Source organism: Hylobates moloch, unplaced genomic scaffold (genome assembly GCF_009828535.3).
Source record: "Hylobates moloch isolate HMO894 unplaced genomic scaffold, HMol_V3 SCAFFOLD_18, whole genome shotgun sequence".
Taxonomy (NCBI): Eukaryota; Metazoa; Chordata; class Mammalia; order Primates; family Hylobatidae; genus Hylobates; species Hylobates moloch.
Window position 1 is genome coordinate 76957560 of NW_026652293.1, and position 21514 is coordinate 76979073.

Sequence of the window (21514 nt, forward strand, 5' to 3'; positions counted from 1 at the left end):
AGGCGGAGGTTGCAGTGAGCCGAGCCAGATGGCGCCACTGCACTCCAGCCTGGGGGACAGAATGTGACTCTGTCTCAAAAACAAACAACAACAAAAATCACTTATGGCGTTCCTGCCCCCTGGAGAGCATTGCCAGGTATGTATTTGTTATTGCAGTGTCTATACACAGTCACATGAAGATTTGGGCTAAAAGACACACTAACTTAAAAGTTTCACATTCATTCTGGCAAATTGGATTTTTCTTTTTCTTTCCTTCCTTCCTTCCTTCCTTCCTTCCTTCCTTCTTTTTTTTTTTTAATTGGCAACTTGGATTTTTCGAAGTGTTTTTGCTATCTCACTGCTGGAAAGCCTGGTTCTGCCTTTCCTAAAATCTGGTGTGCCAGGTTTGCACTCCAGCTACTTTCAGGCCTCTAGGGAGCCTAGGTAGCGGCGCGCATGCGCACACTTCTCCCTCGCTGGTCATCAGGCCCGGCCCGCCCTGTCCAGCAGCGCCGGGACCCAGCCGCCTGCCTGTCTGACGTCCCCCGGGAATGCGCGAGGCCTGGACGGGAGTGGCCGAGGCGGTTGGGCGGAGGCGGAGCAGGCGCCATGTCAGCCCGGGAAGTGGCCGTGCTGCTGTTGTGGCTGAGCTGCTGTGGCTCGGCCCTTTGGAGGTAGAGAGACGCCAGTCGTAGGCGAGCGACTAGACGGGGATTACCCCCGGCGGGGCAGGCGGGAGGGTCCTGCTCCCCACCCCATGCGCCCCGGGACCGCTCGCCCTGGCCGACCACCGCCTCGTCTCCCGGCTCCCCAACACCACCACCAGTGTCCCGCCGCTCCCACCCCGTGAGCGAGAGGGACGCTGTTAGCACTTTGCTACCCTGATCCAGTTCCCGCAGTAAGGTCGCAGTACCTTCATGCTGCTGTCCTCACAACATCTGAGCCCCAATAAAATCTTACTTTTTTGGTTTTTTAGGGCGGGGGTTGTCTGTTTTAGAGACGGCCTCTTGCTCCGTTGCCCAGGATGCAATGCGGTGGCGCCATCATAGCTCTCTGAAACCTGAAACTCCTGGGCCCAAGCGCTCACCGCACCTCGGCCTCCTAAATAGCTGTAACAACAGGCATGCGCCACCACGCTTGGCTAAATTAAAAAAAAAAAAAAAAAATGGTAGAGACAGGGCCTCACAATATTGCCCAGGCTGGGCTTGAACTCCTGGCCTTAAGTGATTCTCCTGCCTGGGCCTCCCAAAGTGCTGTAATTACAGGCCATGAGCTCTGAGCCATGAGCCATCACACCCCAGCCCCTGTGAATTCTTACATTCCTCTCACTTTGTGCAGCCTTCTTTTGCCAGAGGAGAGGATCATTGTGGTCCAAGAGTGAGATGACAGTGCCCTTTTCATTAAAAAATAGCACATGTCCATCTGCACACCCCACACACCTATGGGCCTCTTAGATCCGTTTCCAACAAGAATACATTAAATATTAGACATTAATAAAGCAAGGATGAAAAGGTATTATCATTGTTATCTGGGACTAAATTAATAAATTAAACGTGACTCTGAGCTACTGTTCTCTCCCTAGCCTGTCCTCAGCCCCAGTAGGAGTGAGAAGCTGCTGAGGGAGCAGGTGAGGAGAAAAGGCCTGCCAGGAAAGGTCATTTCATCCTTTCACTACCAGATTTTATTAAATTAAATAATTTAACTTTGTAAATTAAAGTACAAAATTTGCCACTTGTATTTTTCTCTCTGTAATGAAAGGGATCTTAGATTCATAAGAAGTGTGAGGTGGTTCACGCTTCAATAAAAGCCTTTGATGACAATAGATTTCATTTTTATTTATAGGTATATACATGAACTTTTTTTTATTCGATCTCTATATACAGAAAATGTGTTTCATTATAAAGGTGACTGATTTCTGTTAAAAATAAGAATTCAGAGTGCTATTAAGGCTTGTATAATTCTGATAAGGGAATTGCATAATGATATCCTAGCAACTCTTCCTCTACATACAGAAAAAAGGCCTCTAATTTAAAACTTTAGAGAAGGAGCAATTCCAATTGCAATTAGGTATGCAATGTAGACATGGAATAGATTCTTGAAACAAATGGAAGGTGAAGGAATTGTAGGGTGATGATTTATGATAGTCACCAGCTACATGTGCCTTTTGAGTACTTCAAATATAGCCCAAATTTAGATGTGTTGTAAGTGTAATATACACACCAGATTTCAAAGACTTAGTCTGAAAAAAGAATGTAAAATATCACTAATAATTATTTTGTACTGATTACATATTGAATAAAACTTAAAATTAATTGTTAATTTTAAGTTTAAGTTTAGTTTTAATTAAAAGCTAAAAATTAATTATTAAAATTAATTTCACCCATTTCTTCTTGTGCTTTTAAAGTAGCTACTTGAACACTTTTAATTAATAGGAGGTGGCTTGTATTATATTGGACAGTGCTGTGTTAGATGAATCAGATAGACAGCAATTAAGAACCCTCCATTGCAGCAACATGGCAAAACCCTGTCTCTACTAAAAAATACAAAAATTAGCTGGGCGTAGTGGCATGCGCCTGTAGTCCCAGCTATTCGGGAGGCTGAGGCGAGAGGATCACTTGAGCCTGGGAGGTCAAGGCTGCAGTAAGCCAAGATCACTGCACTGTACTCCAGAGCAAGACCCTGTCTCAAAAAAAAAAAAAAAAAAAAAAGAGAAATGCTGAGTTTTTAAAACTCCAGTCTTTATTATTCTTATTTTAACTCTTTATAAGTGAAGGAGTTAGAGCCAGTGTTCTTCAAGAGTTTTCATCCTACAAAAAAAAAAAAAACAAGTAAAGAGTATTAACTTCTCATCTTATTTTATTGTCTTTAGATACTGAGCAAACCCTAACACATCTAGAGATGTGGGTAGAGGTCACTGATAGCCCCAGTTTTAGCCCTGAGTTGCTGTCAAGGAAGGGAATGAGGCAGAAAGGTGAAGCTCCTGGCAGCCCAGCTATGCCCTGACCATGTAGAGCATCTTCATATTGGAAGAATAAATTAGTTTTAATATTCATACTTGGCCTCTTCCTCCACAGGTATTCCACCAACAGCCCAAACTATCGCATTTTTAGTACCAGAACTACTGTAAGTGTTGAATTTTTAATAAACTATAGTTAAATATTAAATTTTTTGAACTTTAGAACAGAGAGCGGAGTTAATCATACTGAGTTTTACAGTCATTGTCACTCTTCTGTTTCGTTTCTTTCATCCCGTGTATTACCCTAACATAGGTCCCCTCCTTAATCCATGTCCTTAAATTTGCATGTAGCAAAAATAGTGTTGTTTTGAGTGTTTTCAGGATTTGCTACTCACAACGTGATGTTATTATATAGGTAGGATAACCATTCAGTATGTTGCCTAAACCCATGAGAATGGGAGTGCTGTTAATAATTACACAACAGGTGGCCGGGCGCAGTGGCTCACGCCTGTAATCCCAGCACTTTGGGAGGCCGAGGCGGGTGGATCACGAGGTCAGGAGATCGAGACCACGGTGAAACCCCGTCTCTACTAAAAATACAAAAAATTAGCCGGGGGTGGTGGCGGACGCCTGTAGTCCCAGCTACTGGGAGAGGCTGAGGCAGGAGAATGGCGTGAACCCAGGAGGCGGAGCTTGCAGTGAGCCAAGATGGCGCCACTGCACTCCAGCCTGGGCAACAGAGCCAGACTCCGTCTCCAAAAAAAAAAAAAAAAAAAATTACACAACAGATATAAATTAGAACTGTCTAGACAAATCAGGATGTATGGTCGCCCAAACTATAGACCTCATTCTCTATATTACTTTTCTTATTCAACACTTTCTACTTCATTTCTTCTTATCTGCCTAATTACTGGTGTAAATCAATTATATTTTATATACCCCTACTGCTGGACATATATCTTCCTACCATCACAAACAATACTGGGATGAGTGTCCTCTACAAGTCCTTTTATGTATCTGTGTATCTGTGCAATCATTTTCCTGCTATATGTAGCCAAATAGAGTTGCCTGGCCATGGGAAATACACTTAATTTAACGAAGTTCCGCAAGATTGTTTCCAGAATGGCAGTTACAATTTATATTCTCACTCAATGTACATCTTCACCGAAATTTGGTGTTATTAAATTTCCTATTTTTTACCAATCTCATTATCCAGTGATAGTATTGCTGTTGTTATTTTCAGTTCTTTGATGACTAGTGATTTTGAGCATCTCTTTGCATATTATGCAGGCTTCTCCTTCTATTACCTGTTCATACCCTTTGCCTATTTTTCATTTAATTTTCTGCCTTTTTCTTATTGATTAACACAGTGCTATCTACATTGCATTGTAAAAATTAATCAAATGTTGGTTTCAAAGATTCAGTTATCTCAAGTTTCTGTTAACTTTGTTTATGGATACTTCACTGAAAAAAAAAATTGAAGTTTCATGAGCCAAATCTCTCCCCTCCTTTGCCTTATGATTTAAACTTTTGGAGGCTCTTTTTTTTTTTTTTTGAGACAGAGTCTCACTCTGTCACCCGGGCTGGAGTGCAGTGGTGCAATCTTGGCTCACTGCAACCTCTGCGTCCCGGGTTCAAGCGATTCTTCTGCCTCAGCCTCCTGAGTAGCTGGGACTACAGGCGCACGCTACCATGCCCGGCTAATTTTTGTACTTTTGGCAGAGACGGGGTTTCACCATATTGGCCAGGCTGGTCTTGAACTCCTGGCCTCATGATCCACCCGCCTCGGCCTCCCAAAGTGCTGGGATTACAGGCCTGAGCCACCACGCCTGTCCAGGGCTCTTATTTAATAAAAATCTTTGCTTACCCTGAACTGAAATTTTTTTATAATTTTATTTTATATTTCTTATATTTTTACCTTTAAAATATAGGTCATAAATCCATCTAGAGTCTACTTTGTATATAGCACATAGGCATTCACATTACTTTTTTCACATAATGAACCAGAATCTATTAAACAACTCAGTGTTCCCCTATTACATTTCTCATGTCACCTTTGTTCCATATGTAGATGAGTTGATTTGTGAACTCTCTTATTTGTCCTGTTGCCGATTCTACACTCTCTTAACTGCTATAGCTTTCTAATGAGTTTTCGTATCTGGTCCTGTGAACATCCAGTTTGTTCTTCCACAAGACTACTTTGGCTATTTGTGTTTTTATATAAATTTTAGAATGAGGCTGTTAGTTTTCACAAGCAAAAATCTGCTGAGATTTTGATTGGGATTGCACTTGGGGAGAACTGACATTGTTATCATAGTAACTGGTGTCATTATGATATTGAATCTTCCAATTCATGAAGAATGATGTAGCCCTCCAGAGTTGATCTCATTATCTTCTTCCCAACTTTAGTAGATTTCTTCTAACGTCTCCCAATTAAACAGATGCTCCCTTTTGGGCAGAGAGAGATACATTTCATTAAATTAACTAAGTATTCATTGGTTTCTCATTTATTGAATATGGTAAAAATAGCTGCTATAAGTGATATTGATAGTGAATTGTGAAGTGCCTTTTCACAGTCTACAGAAAAAAGTTTTATGAGTTTTCTCAGACTTGTTATCATAGTGAATCATATTAATATATTCACTTATATTGTATCATCCTTGGATTTTGAAAAAAACCCACACGGTACCAATGTGGTATTTCAATATGCTCTCAGGGACTATTGTTAATATTTTATAGAAGATTCTTTTATCAATATTTGTACATGAGTTTGCTCCACAGCAGTGTACCTCAGTGGGGATGCCACTGAAATTTCGAGCAGGAAAAGTTTTCATTGTATGGAACTATCCTTTGCTTTGCAGAACAACTTGCTTCCCTGGTTCCCAAACACTAAGTAGCAGTGACAATCCTCAGGGATTGTGTAACCTGAGACACTCTTCCATATTTCCAGATGCCCTCTAAGGCAGGCAGAATCCAGCCGGTACACATTTGGATAGCATGCTGCCTGCCTGGTATTCGCTTGGAACTGTCAGTGTCTGTGCTGTACAATTTGTTAAATACTTGTCATATTATCCCTGTCTTTAAGGGAGCGTGTAGCAGTCAGGGGTCAGAGGACAGCAGTAACCACTCTAGATATTTCAAGCAGAAATTTATTTGCTACAGGAAATTAGGTGCTCACCAAACTGTTGGGAGGGCTAGGAAAGCAAGGGTCTTGGAAACCCCCACTAGTTTTTAGGTTTATCAATAGTCAAAAAGCTGCAGTTGCCACCAGAGATCAGGACCTGGAGGAAATTGGTGTCCATGTCACAAGTCTCTCCCAGTACCTAGTGGGGGATGGTGCTCAATGGAAAGATAGGATAGAGGCCTTCCCGAAAACCACCTATCTTTGAAGCCTGGACTTTTGGTACCACTGCTTGAGGAAGAAGAATGGCTTCCTCTTTTTTACAAGTTCCAGTCCACATCTGATTTTCAATCATTCAGAACCCTTGAGGGTTCCTGGTTTCCAGCTCCTGCAATCTAGGGATAGCCTAGAGTTACATAGGAATGCATGATCGTGGCTGAGAATACAATACACAACAGTCAATTCCTAGCACTGTGTGATATCACCCGTAAATTAGAATCAGGAGTCTTTAGTTAATTTTTACTAAATAATTCAACAATTTCTGTTGTGTTTTCTATCAGTGTTGTGCTCCCTTTATAAATAAATAAGTATTTATAATTTGAACCAGGCCCAGATGGTTTCGTATGGGAATTCTACCAAATCTTTAAGAAGCACATCATTTCAATGTTGATTAAATTTTTCTGAAGTATAAAAAAGAAAGGAGGAAAAGACCTAAGGGGATATTTCACAAAAAAAGGATGTACAAGTGACCAGTAAACTTATGAAAAATTAGTGAAGTGTGAATTAAAATTACAGGGAGATGTAATGACAAACCAATCAGAATGCCTAAAATTAAAAAGACTGAAGATAACAAGGGGTGGTAGGAATGTAAAGCAATAGGAACTCTAATACACTACTGGAAGGAATGCAGGTTGGTATAACCACTTTGAAAATCTGTTTGCTATTATCCAATAGTGTTGAATATGTATGTATCCTGTGACACACTAGTTTGACTCCTAGGTATACATCGAGCACCAGAAGACCTATGTAGGAATGGTTATGACAGCGTTATTCCTAAGAACTCCAAACTAGAAACAACCCAGTAGCATGTCAATCAGTAGTATAGAGGGATAAATGCATTTCTGTGTATTCACATAATGGGATACTATATGGCAATGAAAATAAGTTCATTGTGTCTACATGTCAACACAAAACACAATATGGATGAATCTCACTGTAGTGTGTGAAAGTAGCCATACAGAAAATAACACATTCTGTATAAACTTTATAATATTCCAAACCAGGCAAGAGGAATCTATGTAATATATGTTTTGTTTTACAATTGTGTTTTCAAATTTATTGCTATTCATTTCTTTATAATCTTTGCTTACCATTTCAATCTCTATTTTTAGCTGTTTTGTGTCTCTAGTAGAATTTATTTGGGTACTTTATCTTCCTTTCCTGGACAATTTTGCCATGTATTGGACCATTTTATTGTTTTTTTTCTTTTTTCTTTGAGACAAAGTCTCGCTCTGTCACCCAGGCTGGAGTGCAGTGTGCAATCTTGGCTCACTGCAACCTCTGCCTCCCAGGTTCAAGCAATTCTTCTGCCTCAGCCTCCTGAGAAGCTGGGACTACAGGTGTGTGCCACCACGCCCTGCTAATTTTTTGTATTTTAAGTAAAGACAGGGTTTCACCATGTTAGCCAGGATGGTCTCAATCTCCTGACCTCATGATCTACCTGCCTCGGCCTCCCAAAGTGCTGGGATTACAGGCATGAGCCACCGCACCCGGCCTTATTGGTCTTTTTAAGAATCACCTTTTTAATCTCGATTTTCCTTTATTATTTTTATGTAGGTGGCAGAAATGGTCCATCTTTAATTCATAAATGACTGCCGAAACAGTTATGTCATTTTAGAAAGGCAAATTGGACCCTAGAGTTTGATTATCAGCAAGAAAGGTAGATAAAGGGCAAGTGAGTAATATTACAAAGCCAATGATATAGCAGCTTCCTTGAAAGTGATATTAAGAGAAAGGAAGGGGCCTGGTGTTGTAGCTCATGCCTGTAATCCCAGCACTTTGGGAGGCCAAGGCAGGTGGATCGCTTGATCCCAGGAGTTTGAGACTAGCCTGGGCAACATGGCAAGACCCCGTCTCTACAAATAATAATAAAATATCAGGGCATGGTGGTGCATGCCTATAGTCCCAGCTACTTGGGTGGCTGAGGTGGGAGAATTGCTTGAGCCTGGCAGGGAGAGGCTGCAGTGGTCTATGATCATGCCACTGCACTCCAGCCTGGGTGGCACAATGAGACCCTGTCTCAGAGAGAGAGAGAAAGGAAATATTGAATGTACAGAAGACCAGAGATTTTCCATGACTCTTCTTGATGAAAAGCATGTCTAAAAAATCCTTCTCCACTCTATGTAAATTGAAACAGTGTATCAGTTTTCTGTTTAAATAATACCAAGTCACTTAAACTGAAGTTGGTAAGCATAGTGGGAACTTTCTGCAGGGACTTGACTACATTTAAGTTAATCATTGGGGAGGTTTATATGTAAGCTTGGTAATTTCCACAGAATTTGTTCTCTGTTTTGAACTTACATCTTTGAAACTTTTATTAGTAAAACATTTAAATATACATAAAATATAGAAATTAGTATAATTTAGACATACATAAAAGTATGGAGATTAAGTCCTTATATATCCATTACTCAGCTCCAGTATTACAGCTCATGGCCATTCTTCTTTCGTTGACTTTATCACCCACTTTCCTCCCTCCTGAATTATTTTGAAACTATCCCAGACATATCCTTTCATCCATACCTATTTCAGTGTGTACGTTTAAATGATAAGACTCTTTTTAAAAATGACCACAGCCAGGGCAATAATGCAAGAAAATGAACTAAAAGACATCCACTTTGGAAAGGGAAAGATAAACTATTTCTATTTGCAGATGACATGATCCTTTATATAGAAAGCCCAAGGAATCTAACAAAAAACTATTAGAACTAATAAATTATTTTAACAATTTCTTAAGGCAATTCATAGGAAATTGTAAATGGAAATTCAAGAGTACCAGAATAGACAAAACAGTCTTGAAACAGAAAAAGTGGAAGGACTCACAGTTCTTGACATTTATACAACAATTGGTCATTTGAATACTAAGCTTACTACAAAGCTGCAGTTAATTGAGACAGTTTGGTACTGACATAGGATAGGAATATACATCAGTGAGGTAGAATTGAGCATTCAGAAATAAAACCTCATATTTACAGTCAGTTGATTTTTGATAATGATGCCAAGAGAACTGAATGGAAAAAGAATGGTACTGAAACAACTAGATATCTACATGAAAAAAATGAATGTGGACCCCAACCTCACACCACATCCAAAATTATAACTCTGAATGGATCAAAGACCTAAACGTAAGAGCTAAAACTGTAAAACTTGTAGAAGAAAACATAAGGGAAAATCCGTGACCTTGGATTAGGCGATGGTTGCTCAAAAGCACAAGCAACGAAAGACAAAATAGATAAATTGGACATCATCAAAATTAAAGTCTTTTGTGCTAATAAGGACATCATCAAGAAAGTGAAGACAATTCACAGGATAGGAGAGAAATTTTGTGAGTCATATATCTTATTATGGACTTGTTTTTAGAGATATAAAGAACTACTATTGATATAATTTGGTAATAAAAATACAACCCAGTTTTTTAAATGGGCAAAGGATCTGAATTGTCATTTCTCCAAAGAAGATATCCAAATGGCCAATAAGCACATCCCCATCAGGGAAATGGAAATCAAAACCATAATAAGATACTACTTCACACCCGCTCAGATGTCTATAATCAAAAAGACAGATAATAACAAGTGTTCTTGGGGATGTAGAGAAATGGGAACTCTTATATTGCTGTCAAATGTCAAACGGTGCAGGCGCTTTAGAAAACAGCCTGGTAGCTCTTCAAACAGTTAAACATAGTGTTACCAATATGTTCTGCAGATTGCACTTCCAGTTTTACATCCAAGAGAAATGAAAATATAATGTCCACACAAAAACTAGTACATGAATGTTCATAGAAGCATTATTCATAATAGCCCCCAAGTGCAAACAATGCAAATGTTCAACTAATGAAAGGATAAATAAAATGTAGTATATTTATATAATGGAACATTACTTGTCAATAAAAATGAATGAAGTACTTTTATGTGCTACAATATAGATAAGCCTGGAAAACATTATGCTAAGTGCAAGAAACCTTTCACAAAGGACCACATGTTGTATGATTTCATTCGCATGAAATGTCCAGAATAGGCAAATGTATAGAACAGAAAGTAAGTTAGTGCCTGCCTAGGGCTAGGAGATAGGGCTGGGGTGGTAACCTCTGAGGAGTGTGGCAGTTTTTTTGTGGAGTGTCGAATATGTTCTAAAATTGATTATAGTAATAGTTGCAGAACTATATGAAGATACTAAAAACCATTGAATTTTGTACACTTTAAATGAATGAATTGTATGACATGAATTATATCTCAAAGTTGTTTAAAAAACCATAACCACAATACTAATTAGCACACCTAAAAATTAATAATCATTCCTTAATGTCATCAAATATCTAGTCAGTATTCAAATGACCAATTTTCATATAAATGTCATTTTCTGTTTATGTAAATCAAGATCCAGATAAGGTTTATACATTATGATTATATATTTCTTTAGTTCCTTCTGTAAAAGGCAAATTAATTGAGGTAATTACATACAATGAAATTTACTCCTTTTAAGCATATAGTTTGGTGACCTTTGGCAATGCATACAGTTGTGTTATCACCGTAATAATGAAGATATACAACATTTATCACACCCCAAAAAATTTCATCTTGCCCTTTGCAGTCATGCTTTACCTTCCCCATCTCAGCCATTGGCAGCCACGAATCTATTTCCTGATCCTATAGTTTTGCGTTTTCTAAATAGTTATAGAAATGAAACCGTACTGTATATAGCCTTTTGGGGTCAGTTTTCTTTGACTTGGCTTAGTGCTTTCAGATTCATCCATAATGTTGCATATATGAGAACTTCATTCCTTTTTATTGCTGAGTATTCCTTTGCATTCTTATGCCACTATTTGTCCATTCTCTTGTTCATGGCCATTTGGGTTATTTCCAACTTAGAGCTATTTCAGATTAAACTGCTGTGGACATTCATGTACATATGTGGGAACATATATTTTTATTTTGGTTAAATACCTAGGAATAGGATTACTGTGTTAGAAGGCAATGATGTGTTTACAGCAAATAAGAAACTACACAACAGTTTTCTTCTTTTTCTTTTCTTTTTTGAGACAGACTCTTACTCTGTTGCCTAGGGTGGCATGTGTGGTACGATCATGGCTCACTGCAACCTCAAACTCCTAGACTCAAGTGATCCTTCCGCCTCAGCCTCCTGAGTAGCTGGGACTGCAGGCATGCACCACCACACCCAGCTAATTTTATTTTATTTTTAGTAAAGACAAGGTCTTATTATGTTGCCCTGGCTGGTCTCAAACTCCTGAGCTCAAGCAGTCCTCCCATCTCGGCCTCTTAAAGTGCTGGGATTACAGGCATGAGCCACTGCACCTGGCCCACGACTGTTGTCTGAAGTAGGTGTACCATTTGCATTCCCACCAGCAGCAGAGGAGAGTTCTCATTGTTCTGCATCTTGAATACGTTTTGGCTTGAATTCTACCTTATCTAATATCAGAGTTTCACAATTCCTGCTTTTATATTGATTATTTTTTTGACAGGACCATTTTCCTGGTATACGTTTGCCCACAGCTTTTAAAAAAATTTTTAAGAGTTAACAGACTTTATTTTTAGAGCAGTTTTAGGTTCATAGAAAAATGGGCAAACAGTATAGAGAGATCCCATAAAACCTCCCCAGTTTGCCCTATTACTAACATCTTGCATTAGTGTGCTACATTCCTTACAGTTGATGAGCCAATACTGATACATCATTATTAACTAGAATCTCTAATTTACATTAGTGTTCACTCTTTGTGTTGTACATTCTGTGAGCATGGACAAATGTTTAATGACATGTTTCTACCATTATAGTAACACACAGAATAGTTTCACTGCCCTAAAAATTCTCTCTGCTCTGCCTTTTCAATCCTCCCTCTCCCCAGCCCCTTACAACACTGATCTTTTAACTGTCTGCATAGTTTTGCCTTTTCCAGAATGTCATTTAGTGGGAATCAAACAGTATGTAGTCTTTTCAGATTGGCTTCTTTCACTTAACAATACACATTTAAGTTTCCTCCGTACCTTTTCATGGCTTGATAGCTCGTTTCATTTTAGCACTGAGTAATACTGTATTGTCTGGATGTACCGTAGTTTATCCATTCACGTAGTGAAAGATATCCCAGTTGCTTCCTAGTCTGGGCAATTATAGATAAAGCTGCTGCAAACATTCATGGGCAGGTTTTCGTGTGGACCTCATTTGGGTAAATACCAAAAGTGCAATTGCTAGATATATGGTAGGAGTATGTTTGGTTTTGTAAGAAATTGCCAAACTGTCCTCCCAGATGGCTGTACTGTTTTACATCGTCACCAGCAATGAATGACAGTGCCATTGCTCCACATCTTCACCAGCATTTGGCGTTGTTAGTGTTTTGGATTTTTGCAATTCCAATAGGTGTGTTGTGGTATCTCGTTGCTTTAATTTGCAGTTCCCTAGTGACATATGATGTGGAGAGTCTTTTCATATCTTTGTCACCTGTATATTATCTTTGGTGAGGTGCCTGTTCAGAGCTTTTGCCCATTTTTAAAGATGGGTTTTCGTTTCCTTATTGTTGAGTTTTAAGAGTTTTTTTGTGTATTCTGGATACCAATCTTTTATCAGATATGAGTAACTTTGCAAATATTTTCTCCCAGTCTGTTGCTTGTCTTTTCATTCTCTTAACAGTGTCTTTTACAGAGCAGAAGTTTTTAATTTTAATGAAGTCCAATTTATCAAACTTTTGTTTTGATTTGTGCTTTTTGTGATGTATCTAAGAAGTTGTTGGCAAACCCAAAGTCACCAAGGTCTTCTCTCATTACTTTAGTCTTTCTGGGTCACTTTTTCTTCTGGTATTTCTTTCGAACAGCATGTATTGGGTCTTGCTGTGTGAGTTAAGCCCATTCACATTTAATTATATAACATATCTTTGGTCTCAATTCTCATATTAGTTTATCTTAGGTGTGTTATATTTACTGTTTCTTCCTCTGCTGGATTCTTTTCTTTAAAAAAATTATCTTTCTATATTTAGAAAGGTTTGTATTTTTGCTTTAGTGGTTACCTTTGTGCTTATACCTTTTGAACATCTTTGGTGTCCTGCTCTTTTATTTACTCTTTTACTGCCTGGTTTCTTTCTTTTCTTTTTCCTTTTTTTTTTTTGAGATGGAGTCCTGCCCTGTCACCCAGACTGGAGTGCAATGGCATGATATTGGCTCACTGCAACCTCTGACTCCCAGGTTCAAGCAATTCTGTTGCCTCAGCCTCCTGAGTAGCTGGGATTACAGGCACCTACCACCAAGCCTGGCTAAATTTTTTGTATTTTTAGTAGAGATGGGGTTTTGCCATGTTGGCCAGGGTGGTCTCGAACTCGTGATCTCATGATCTGCCCGCCTCAGCTTCCAAAGTGCTGGGATTACAGGCGTGAGCCACCGCACTCAGCTTACTGCTTAACATCCAGGCAGTGATCTTATTCTACTTTCCTTTTTCAGTCTCTCCCATATTTTTTAGTCAATGATTTTATTCTACTTTCAATGACCTTATTCTATGTTCATTCCAGTTTTTTAATTTCATGTATTACTCTTTAATTATAGAATATTACTATAAGAAGATTATTGTTCTTTGATTATATTTACTGTTATTGCTGTGTTCCAAACATTTTGGTTTTCTTCTTCAGGATCTTTGGATATATGTATATTGGATTTTCTGTGCCTGTCTTTCATATTTGTCGCTTACTCTTAAATCGCTTAATCATTTTTTAATCCCTTCTTTTTCTTCTTCTTTTTTTTTTTTTAGAGACAGGGTCTTGATCTTGCTCTGTCATCCAGGCTAGAGTGAAGTGATGCAGTCACAGCTCACTGCAGCCTTTAACTCCTGCACTCAAGCGATCCTCCCACCTCCGCCTCCCAAGTAGCTGGGGCTGCAGGTGTGTGCCACCACACCCAGCTAATTTTTAAATTTTTTATAGAGAGGGGTCTCCGTATGTTGCCCAGGCTGGTCTTGAACTCCTGGGCTTAAGTGAGTTTTATTATTGATTGTTGTCCAGTGTTTTTGGGGACTATCCTAATTGTTCTTTCTGTGTTTATTAGGAAATTTAAATAGATTTTAAAAACTACATCCCCAAGGCCCCTTCCCAATGCTCTTTCAATTTGTTTTCTTTTATAAATTTCTATTTTTTCTCTTTCTTATATCCTTCCTTTTATTTGGGGGGATTTTCTCTATTGTCCTTTTATTATCATCTTACACTGAAAACAGAGTTTATTCACTTTCGAATTATCTTATCTAGAGACTTTTTTTTTTTTTGTCTCACTCTGTTGCCCAGGCTGGAGTGCAGTGGTGTGATCTTGGCTCGCTGCAGCCTCCTCCTCCTGGGTTCAAGCGATTCTCCTGCCTCAGCCTCCTGAGTAGCTGAGATTACAGGCATGTGCCACCATGCCTGGCCAATTTTTGTATTTTTAGTAGAGACAGGGTTTCACCATGTTGGCCAGTCTGGTCTCAAACTCCTGGCCTCAAGTGATCTACCTGCCTTGGCCTCCCAAAGTGCTAGGATTACAGACATGAGCCACCGCACCTGGCCACAATTTTTTTTTTTTTTTTGAGACGGAGTCTTGCTGTCTTGCCAGGCTGGAGTGCAGTGGCACGATCTCAGCTCACTGCAATCTCCGACTCCCTGGTTGAAGCGATTCTCCTTCCTCAGCCTCCCGAGTAGCTGGGATTACAGGCACGTGCCACCATGCCCAGCTAATTTTTGTATTTTTCGTAGAGATAGGGTTTCACCATGTTGGCCAGGATGGTCTCGATCTCCTGACCTAGTGATCCGCCTGCCTCAGCCTCCCAAAGTGCTGGGATTACAGGCGTGAGCCATACCACGGCCATACCACAAATTTTTATAATATTAAATGCTTTTACTGTTTATTCATAAACATTTTATACTTCACATTATGACTTTTGCTTATGAATCATTTAGAAGTACAGTTTTTTTTTGTTTTTTTAAAGACTCCAAATATCTTAGGATTTTTTTCTGGCTAACTTTATGAGAAATTCTAATTTTACTTCACGAATATCAAAGGGCATGGTATATGTGATAGTAATTCTTCAAGGTTGGTTAAAACTTTCCTTGTAAATGTGGTCAATTTTGGTAATTGTTCTATGTGAGCTTGCAAATGATGTATATATTTTATATTGCTTAATTTTAGGGGCTGGGTACAGTGGCTTATGCCTGTAATCCCAGCACTTTGGGAGGCTGAGGTGGGAGGACTTCTTGAGGCCATGAGTTTGAGACAAGCCTGGTCAACATAGTGAGATCCTGTCTCTATTAAAAAAAAGTAAAAAGAAAAAACTTTAGGAATGTACATAGTTTTAACATATATACCATAAACTTACTAATTATATTTTTTAAGTCATTGACTACCTTTCCCTCCTCTCCCCAAGTTTATTTAGTTTGAGAAAAATGTATTATAAAATCTACCACTATATTTATGGCTTTTGAAATTTCTTCTAGCAATTCTATCAAAATTTGCTTATTATATTTCAAAGTTACGTTGCATCTTCTCATGTATTTTTCTCTTTTTTCTTCTTATACACTATCCTATAATGTCAAATCTATGAAACGGTTTACCACCTGTTATAATCTCCATTTTCCGAGTTAAAACACCAAAGCAATTTTCATGTATTATGTATGTGTATATAATTTTGTGTCACAAATATTAAAATGTAAAATTGAGTTCCACCTCTGGCTGAAGAAGAGGATCAGTGCTGAAACTAAGACTGACAGTGTTAGAAAGTGAATTGGTATACTTCAGGAGGGGAAAGAGAATTTCTAAATGAAAGAATAGAGAGGCAGGAAAAAAAGTAGCTTTAGAAATAAGAAAAAGATGATGAAAGTTATGTTAATAGTCAGTAATGTATAAATAATAGGATCTCAGAATTAAAAATGACTTGTTTTTAAGCGAAGGATCATTTCTCATTCGTCTTTTTTTTTTTTAATCCCCAGAAACTTCCAGAGTGTCAGTCCCTTCTTAGATACTTAATAGATTATTTCTTTTCTTTTTTTTTTTTTGAGATGGAGTTTCGCTGTTGTCTCCCAGGCTGGAGTACAATGACGTGATCTCGGCTCACTGCAACCTCTGCCTCCCAGGTTCAAGCAATTCTCCTGCTTCAGCCTTCCGAGTAGCAGAGATTACAGGCGCGTGCCACCATGCCCAGCTAATTTTTGTATTTTTAGTGGAGACAGGGTTTCACCATGTTGGCCAGGCTGGTCTCAAACTCCTGACCTCAGATGATCCGCCTGCCTCGGCCTCCCAAAGTGCTAGGATTATAGGCATGAGCCATTGCGCCCAGCCAATGGATTATTGCTGAAGTAAATAAAATTAAAAGTTTACAGTTTTTTGGAGTGACCGCTTAAGTGTCCCAGGTGGGTTAAGTTACCTTCTCTTTGTCACATTACTTTGTACAATTTAAAGGGAATTGAATTTTAGTTATTCTTTCTTTAAATAATTAGGACCCAGAAAATTGAATCCTACAACTGAACCCTGAGGTGAAAATTTTGAATCATAATTTTTGTTTGAACTCTTGTTTTCTTTTTTAGATTAAGTTAGAGTATGAAGGAACATTATTTACTGAGTGGAATGTGCCAGAAACTTGTTTTGTGCTAAATAAAAGGTAAGATTTATGCCATGAATATCAATGTATGTGTATATTTTTTAATTCATTCATATAATGTGAACATTCAGATTCAAGGCTGTGATTTAATATAAATTTTCTTTCATTAAGTAGATGTGAAAAGCAAGACAAAATCAGGTCGAATATAGTATAGAAGTAAAATATTGCAAATATTTAAAAATATCTCTTATCAGCATACAATTGAAGTTTTTAGGCTTAAAAAATAGTAAGGGAATTTTATTAATATCATATGCACCTATAATTATCCTTTCCCATCTTTTTAAACACTAGCTCACCCACGACAGAATTGCATTGTTCCTCACCTGGTGTTCATGCTATAAAACCAATTGTTACCGGCCCAGTAAGTTGATTTTAATGATATGTTATTAAATCTTGAATAATCATCCTGTTACCCTGTTACATTTTATTTTGCCTTTCTTTTGAGCTTTTCAGTCTAATTTAACCTGTTTTAAATAGTATTAATTGTTAACTATAAACAAGCCCTATTTTAAAGTTATTGTCAGTGTGTCAATTTTTAGATATATCTCATGTTAAATTCTAAATTATAAAATTATATGCATTTTTATCTTAGTCTTTTTATTACTAAGTATGTTAAAGTTCATAGCCACAACCTTAATGATAATAGGACCTCAGATGAGTAGGTGTCCTGTCATACACTCCTGTGACAACGCTAGGATTAAGAGTAATTTCTAGCAGATTTATTTTTACTCCACTGCATTTTCTTCAACTGAAGAAAACATGAGAATGCAAATGCATTAGAATGAGGTTGAACCTCTCTAGTTTACCAAAAACACCCAAAGACAAAGTAAAGCATTTTAAGACACTGGCATTTTAGTAATTAGTAACAAAATACTGGCTACATACCTCACAGCTGATGTTCCCACACAAGTGTGCCTCAAGCTGCGGTTCTACAGATACCATGTCACCAATCCTGCCTTTACTTTGAGGCTTGGGACTTCTCTTTAATTAAAAAAGCTTTATTGTCAAGGCACAAGTAGACAGAGCGATGTGGGAGAGGCCAGATGAATATTTATTCATTTTTCAATCCTTATGAAGTGAAACATATTTGAATTTGTCTCTTTGAGTCTATGAGTATTTGCCAGTTTCAAGAACACAATTCATGCGGGGCGCGGTGACTCATGCCTGTAATCCCAGCACTTTGGGAGGCGGGCAGATCACCTGAGGTCAGAAGTTCAAGATCAACCTGGCCAACATAGTGAATGAAACCCCGTCTCTGCTAAAAATACAAAAATTAGCCGGGCATGGTGGCAGGCACCTGTAATCCCAGCTACTCAGGAGGCTGAGGCAGGAGAATCACTCGAACCCGGGAGGCGGAGGTTGCAGTGAGCCAAGATCGCACCACTGCACTCCAGCCTGGGGGACAAGAGTGAAACTTCGTCTCAAAAAAAAAACAAAACAAAACAAAACAAAAAAACGATTTATGAGGAAGTAAGGGACTCCTTTTCCTTTTGTTTTTTGTTTTTTGTTTTTTTTCCCTTGAGATGGAGTTTCGCTCTTATTGCCCAGGCTGGAGTGCAATGGTGCGATCTAGGCTCACTGCATCCTCCGCCTCCTAGGTTCAAGCAATTCTTCTGCCTCAGCCTCCCAAGTAGCTGGGATTACAGGCATGTGCCACCACGCCCAGCTAATGTTGTATTTTGAGCAGAGATGGGGTTTCACCATGTTGGTCAGGCTGGTCTTGAACTTCTCACCTCAGGTGATCCACCTGCCTCGGCCTCCCAAAGTGCTGGGATTACAGGTGTGAGCCACTGCACCAGGCCACATCTGACTTTTGAAAAGCACTCAGTTGTAACAACCAAAAGCATCTCTAGGCATTGCCAAAAGTCCCTGGGGAGCAAAATTACCCCACTGAATGAGAAAATTATTTGAATTGTATTTCAGTGAGGAAGACAAATGTAACAAAAATGATAAAGATGGCAATATATATTTAAATATATATTTAAATTCTATTCTGAAATTTATTCTTCTTCCTCTGATCTTAGATAAGTAACTTACTTCCTCTGTGACTGTTATGCCTGTATCCATATTTGCATTTGATTTAATGTTAATATATCACAGTTTCTTCTGCATTTTCTTTTAGGATGAAGAAGAACGCTATTTATTTGTGGAAAGTTCTCATACTTGCTTTCTGTGGTACTATACAGTTAGGTAAGTAATGCAGTACTGAATAGGTAATTATGCTTTTACAGAATATTGAGCTTCAACTTTTAATTAACCACAAATAGATTATCTATATTATAGTTTCCATACAACCTTCATTCACCAACCAAGCTATTCTCAAATATACTGCCAAAGAAATACTGAAGAACAAACAGTAAAAATAAGAGCAACCACTATTTGAGCACACACTATGTCTGCATGTTTGTGTTTTAATATAAATTCTTTCTTAATTTTTATAATAACCACACAAATGTAAGTCTTTATAGATGTGGAAACATAAGCATGGATGGGTTAAACAATTTGGAAAAAGTACAAAGCTACTAAAAGACAGCATTGAGATTTGAACCTGGTGTTTCAATCTGCAGGCTCTCCTATTATATGCATTTCAAAAATACCTTCTTTGTACTGGATAGCTTTTCAAACTCATGACAAAATGGAGGTAGCTGAATATAAGAAGGGAAAAAGTGGTACGTAACTACATAATTAACTGCATAAAAATCATTCAATAAGTTAAAAAAGTATCAGTGATTCAGAATATGCTTTAGCATCATAGTCACAGCAACATCCCAGGCACTGTGTAGGATGTAAGGAACTATAGGGTGTGGATCCTAACCTCAAGATGCCTGGAAGATACTTATTTCTTTTTATCCACTTCACGTTTATTCCCTTGGGTAAACTATTCCTCCCTATTCTGTGATACTATTGTTAATTTCTTGTGACATATATGGTCTAACTCTACAAACCCACGTTTCCTTGGTTACAGTTATTAGTTGAGGCTTGGCACATACACGATCCAGGCAGAACCAATCAGAATACTCATGTCTTCAGTAAAGCATGGTTGCTGCTGATAGTTTTATTGTCCTGGTCCACGCAGTTCCTTAAAGTCAGGTGGTTCTGCAGTTTATGTGGAATTTTTGGGTTGGACATCCTGAGCTAGATTCTAAGTCCTAATAATACCGAGGTTTCAGCAAGCCCCACCGCGAGTACACATTAACCCAGTCCTCTCTCACGCACTGCCACTTTCCCGGAGTCTTATTGAGAAGCAGGGAGGATTGAGTCTCTGCTACTCATGAAACTGGCAGGCTTCTGTCCTTGTTGGCAGTTTCAGAAATCCCAATCACCAGCTTTTCCTCTATGGGTTCTGAACCAGTTGAGAAATAGACAAGGGCAAGTTTGGGGATAACAAATCCTGGTAGAGGCCAGGCACGGTGGCTCATGCCTGTAGTCCCCGCTACGCAGGAGGCTGAGTTAGGAGAATCACTTGACCCCAGAAATTTGAGGTTACTATGTCAAGGTTACAGTGAGCTGTGATTATGCCACTGTACTCCAGCATGGTGACAGAATGAGACTCTGTCTCATAAAATAAAATAATAGGCCGGGCACAGTGGCTCACACCTGTAATACCAGCATTTTGGGAGGCCAGGGCGGGTGGACCTGAAGTCAGGAGTTCAAGACCAGCCTGGCCAACATGGTGAAATCCCATCTCTATTAAAAATACAAAACAAGATGGCCAGACGTGGTGGTGGGCGCCTGTAATCCCAGCTACTCGGGAGGCTGAGGGAGGAGAATCACTTGAACCTGGGAGGTGGAGGTTGCAGTGAGCTGAGATCGCGCCACTGCATTTCAGCCTTGGCAACAAGAGCAAAACTCCATCTCAAAATAAATAAATAAAAATAAAATATTCCTGGTAGAGTTGAATTGTAAAAAAGGACCTGCCCCTTTGGCCAAATGGGCTACTTTCTATTCTCCCAAGTAGAGCTCTTGGGAACCATCAGAGAAGATAATCTGTTGCAATAAGACCGTATGTTTGTGTCCCACCCCATTTACCCCCAAATTTTTATGCTGAAACCTAATCCCCGATGTGATGGTATCTGAAGGTCACGCCTTTGAGAACTGGTTAGATCATGAGGGTACGGTCTTTATGAATGGGATTAGTGCTCTTACAAAAGAGCCCAGAGTTCCTTTTTCCCTTCCACCATGCAAGGACCCAGTGAGAAGATAGCACCTTGATCTTTGGACTTTGCAGCCTCCAGAACTATGAGAAATAAAGGTTTGTTGTTAAAGCCGCGCAGTCTATGGTATTTTTGTTATAGCAGCCCAAACTAGGACATCTGCCAAGAAGCATTGAATGGATTACCAATTTCATTTACACACATTAAGACCTGAGAGCTAGGGCTGAAAGAGGTGGGCCTCCAGGCTACCCTGATCTAGACGTTTTCTCCACGTAAGTAAGAACAGAAGGAAAAGCACCTATCCAGGGGGCAGGTTAGTCCAAAAGAGAGAACTCCGTAGGGGCTAAGAGTTTTTCTGTAATATATATTGTAAGAATTTTCAGTCTGTCACCTGTAAAAATATCAATTAAAAATAAGAAT

General features: G+C 38.9%; 1 protein-coding gene across 6 annotated transcripts in view; it reads left to right on the top strand.

Moving 5' to 3' along the window:
* Positions 1-21514, top strand: part of CATSPERE (catsper channel auxiliary subunit epsilon) — a 168353-nt gene continuing 146839 nt past the window's right edge. For 4 of the 6 annotated variants that reach the window (XM_058430489.1, XM_032136925.2, XM_058430490.1 and 1 more), the window contains exons 1-5: positions 506-653; positions 3054-3102; positions 16867-16940; positions 17232-17301; positions 19063-19130. In XM_058430489.1, coding sequence (XP_058286472.1) covers positions 589-653; positions 3054-3102; positions 16867-16940; positions 17232-17301; positions 19063-19130 — 326 coding nt within the window. In that variant the 5' untranslated portion in view covers positions 506-588. Of the gene's footprint in view, positions 137-505; positions 654-3053; positions 3103-16866; positions 16941-17231; positions 17302-19062; positions 19131-21514 lie in introns of those variants that run through there. The other 2 variants (XM_058430493.1, XM_058430492.1) reach the window with 2 other exon arrangements.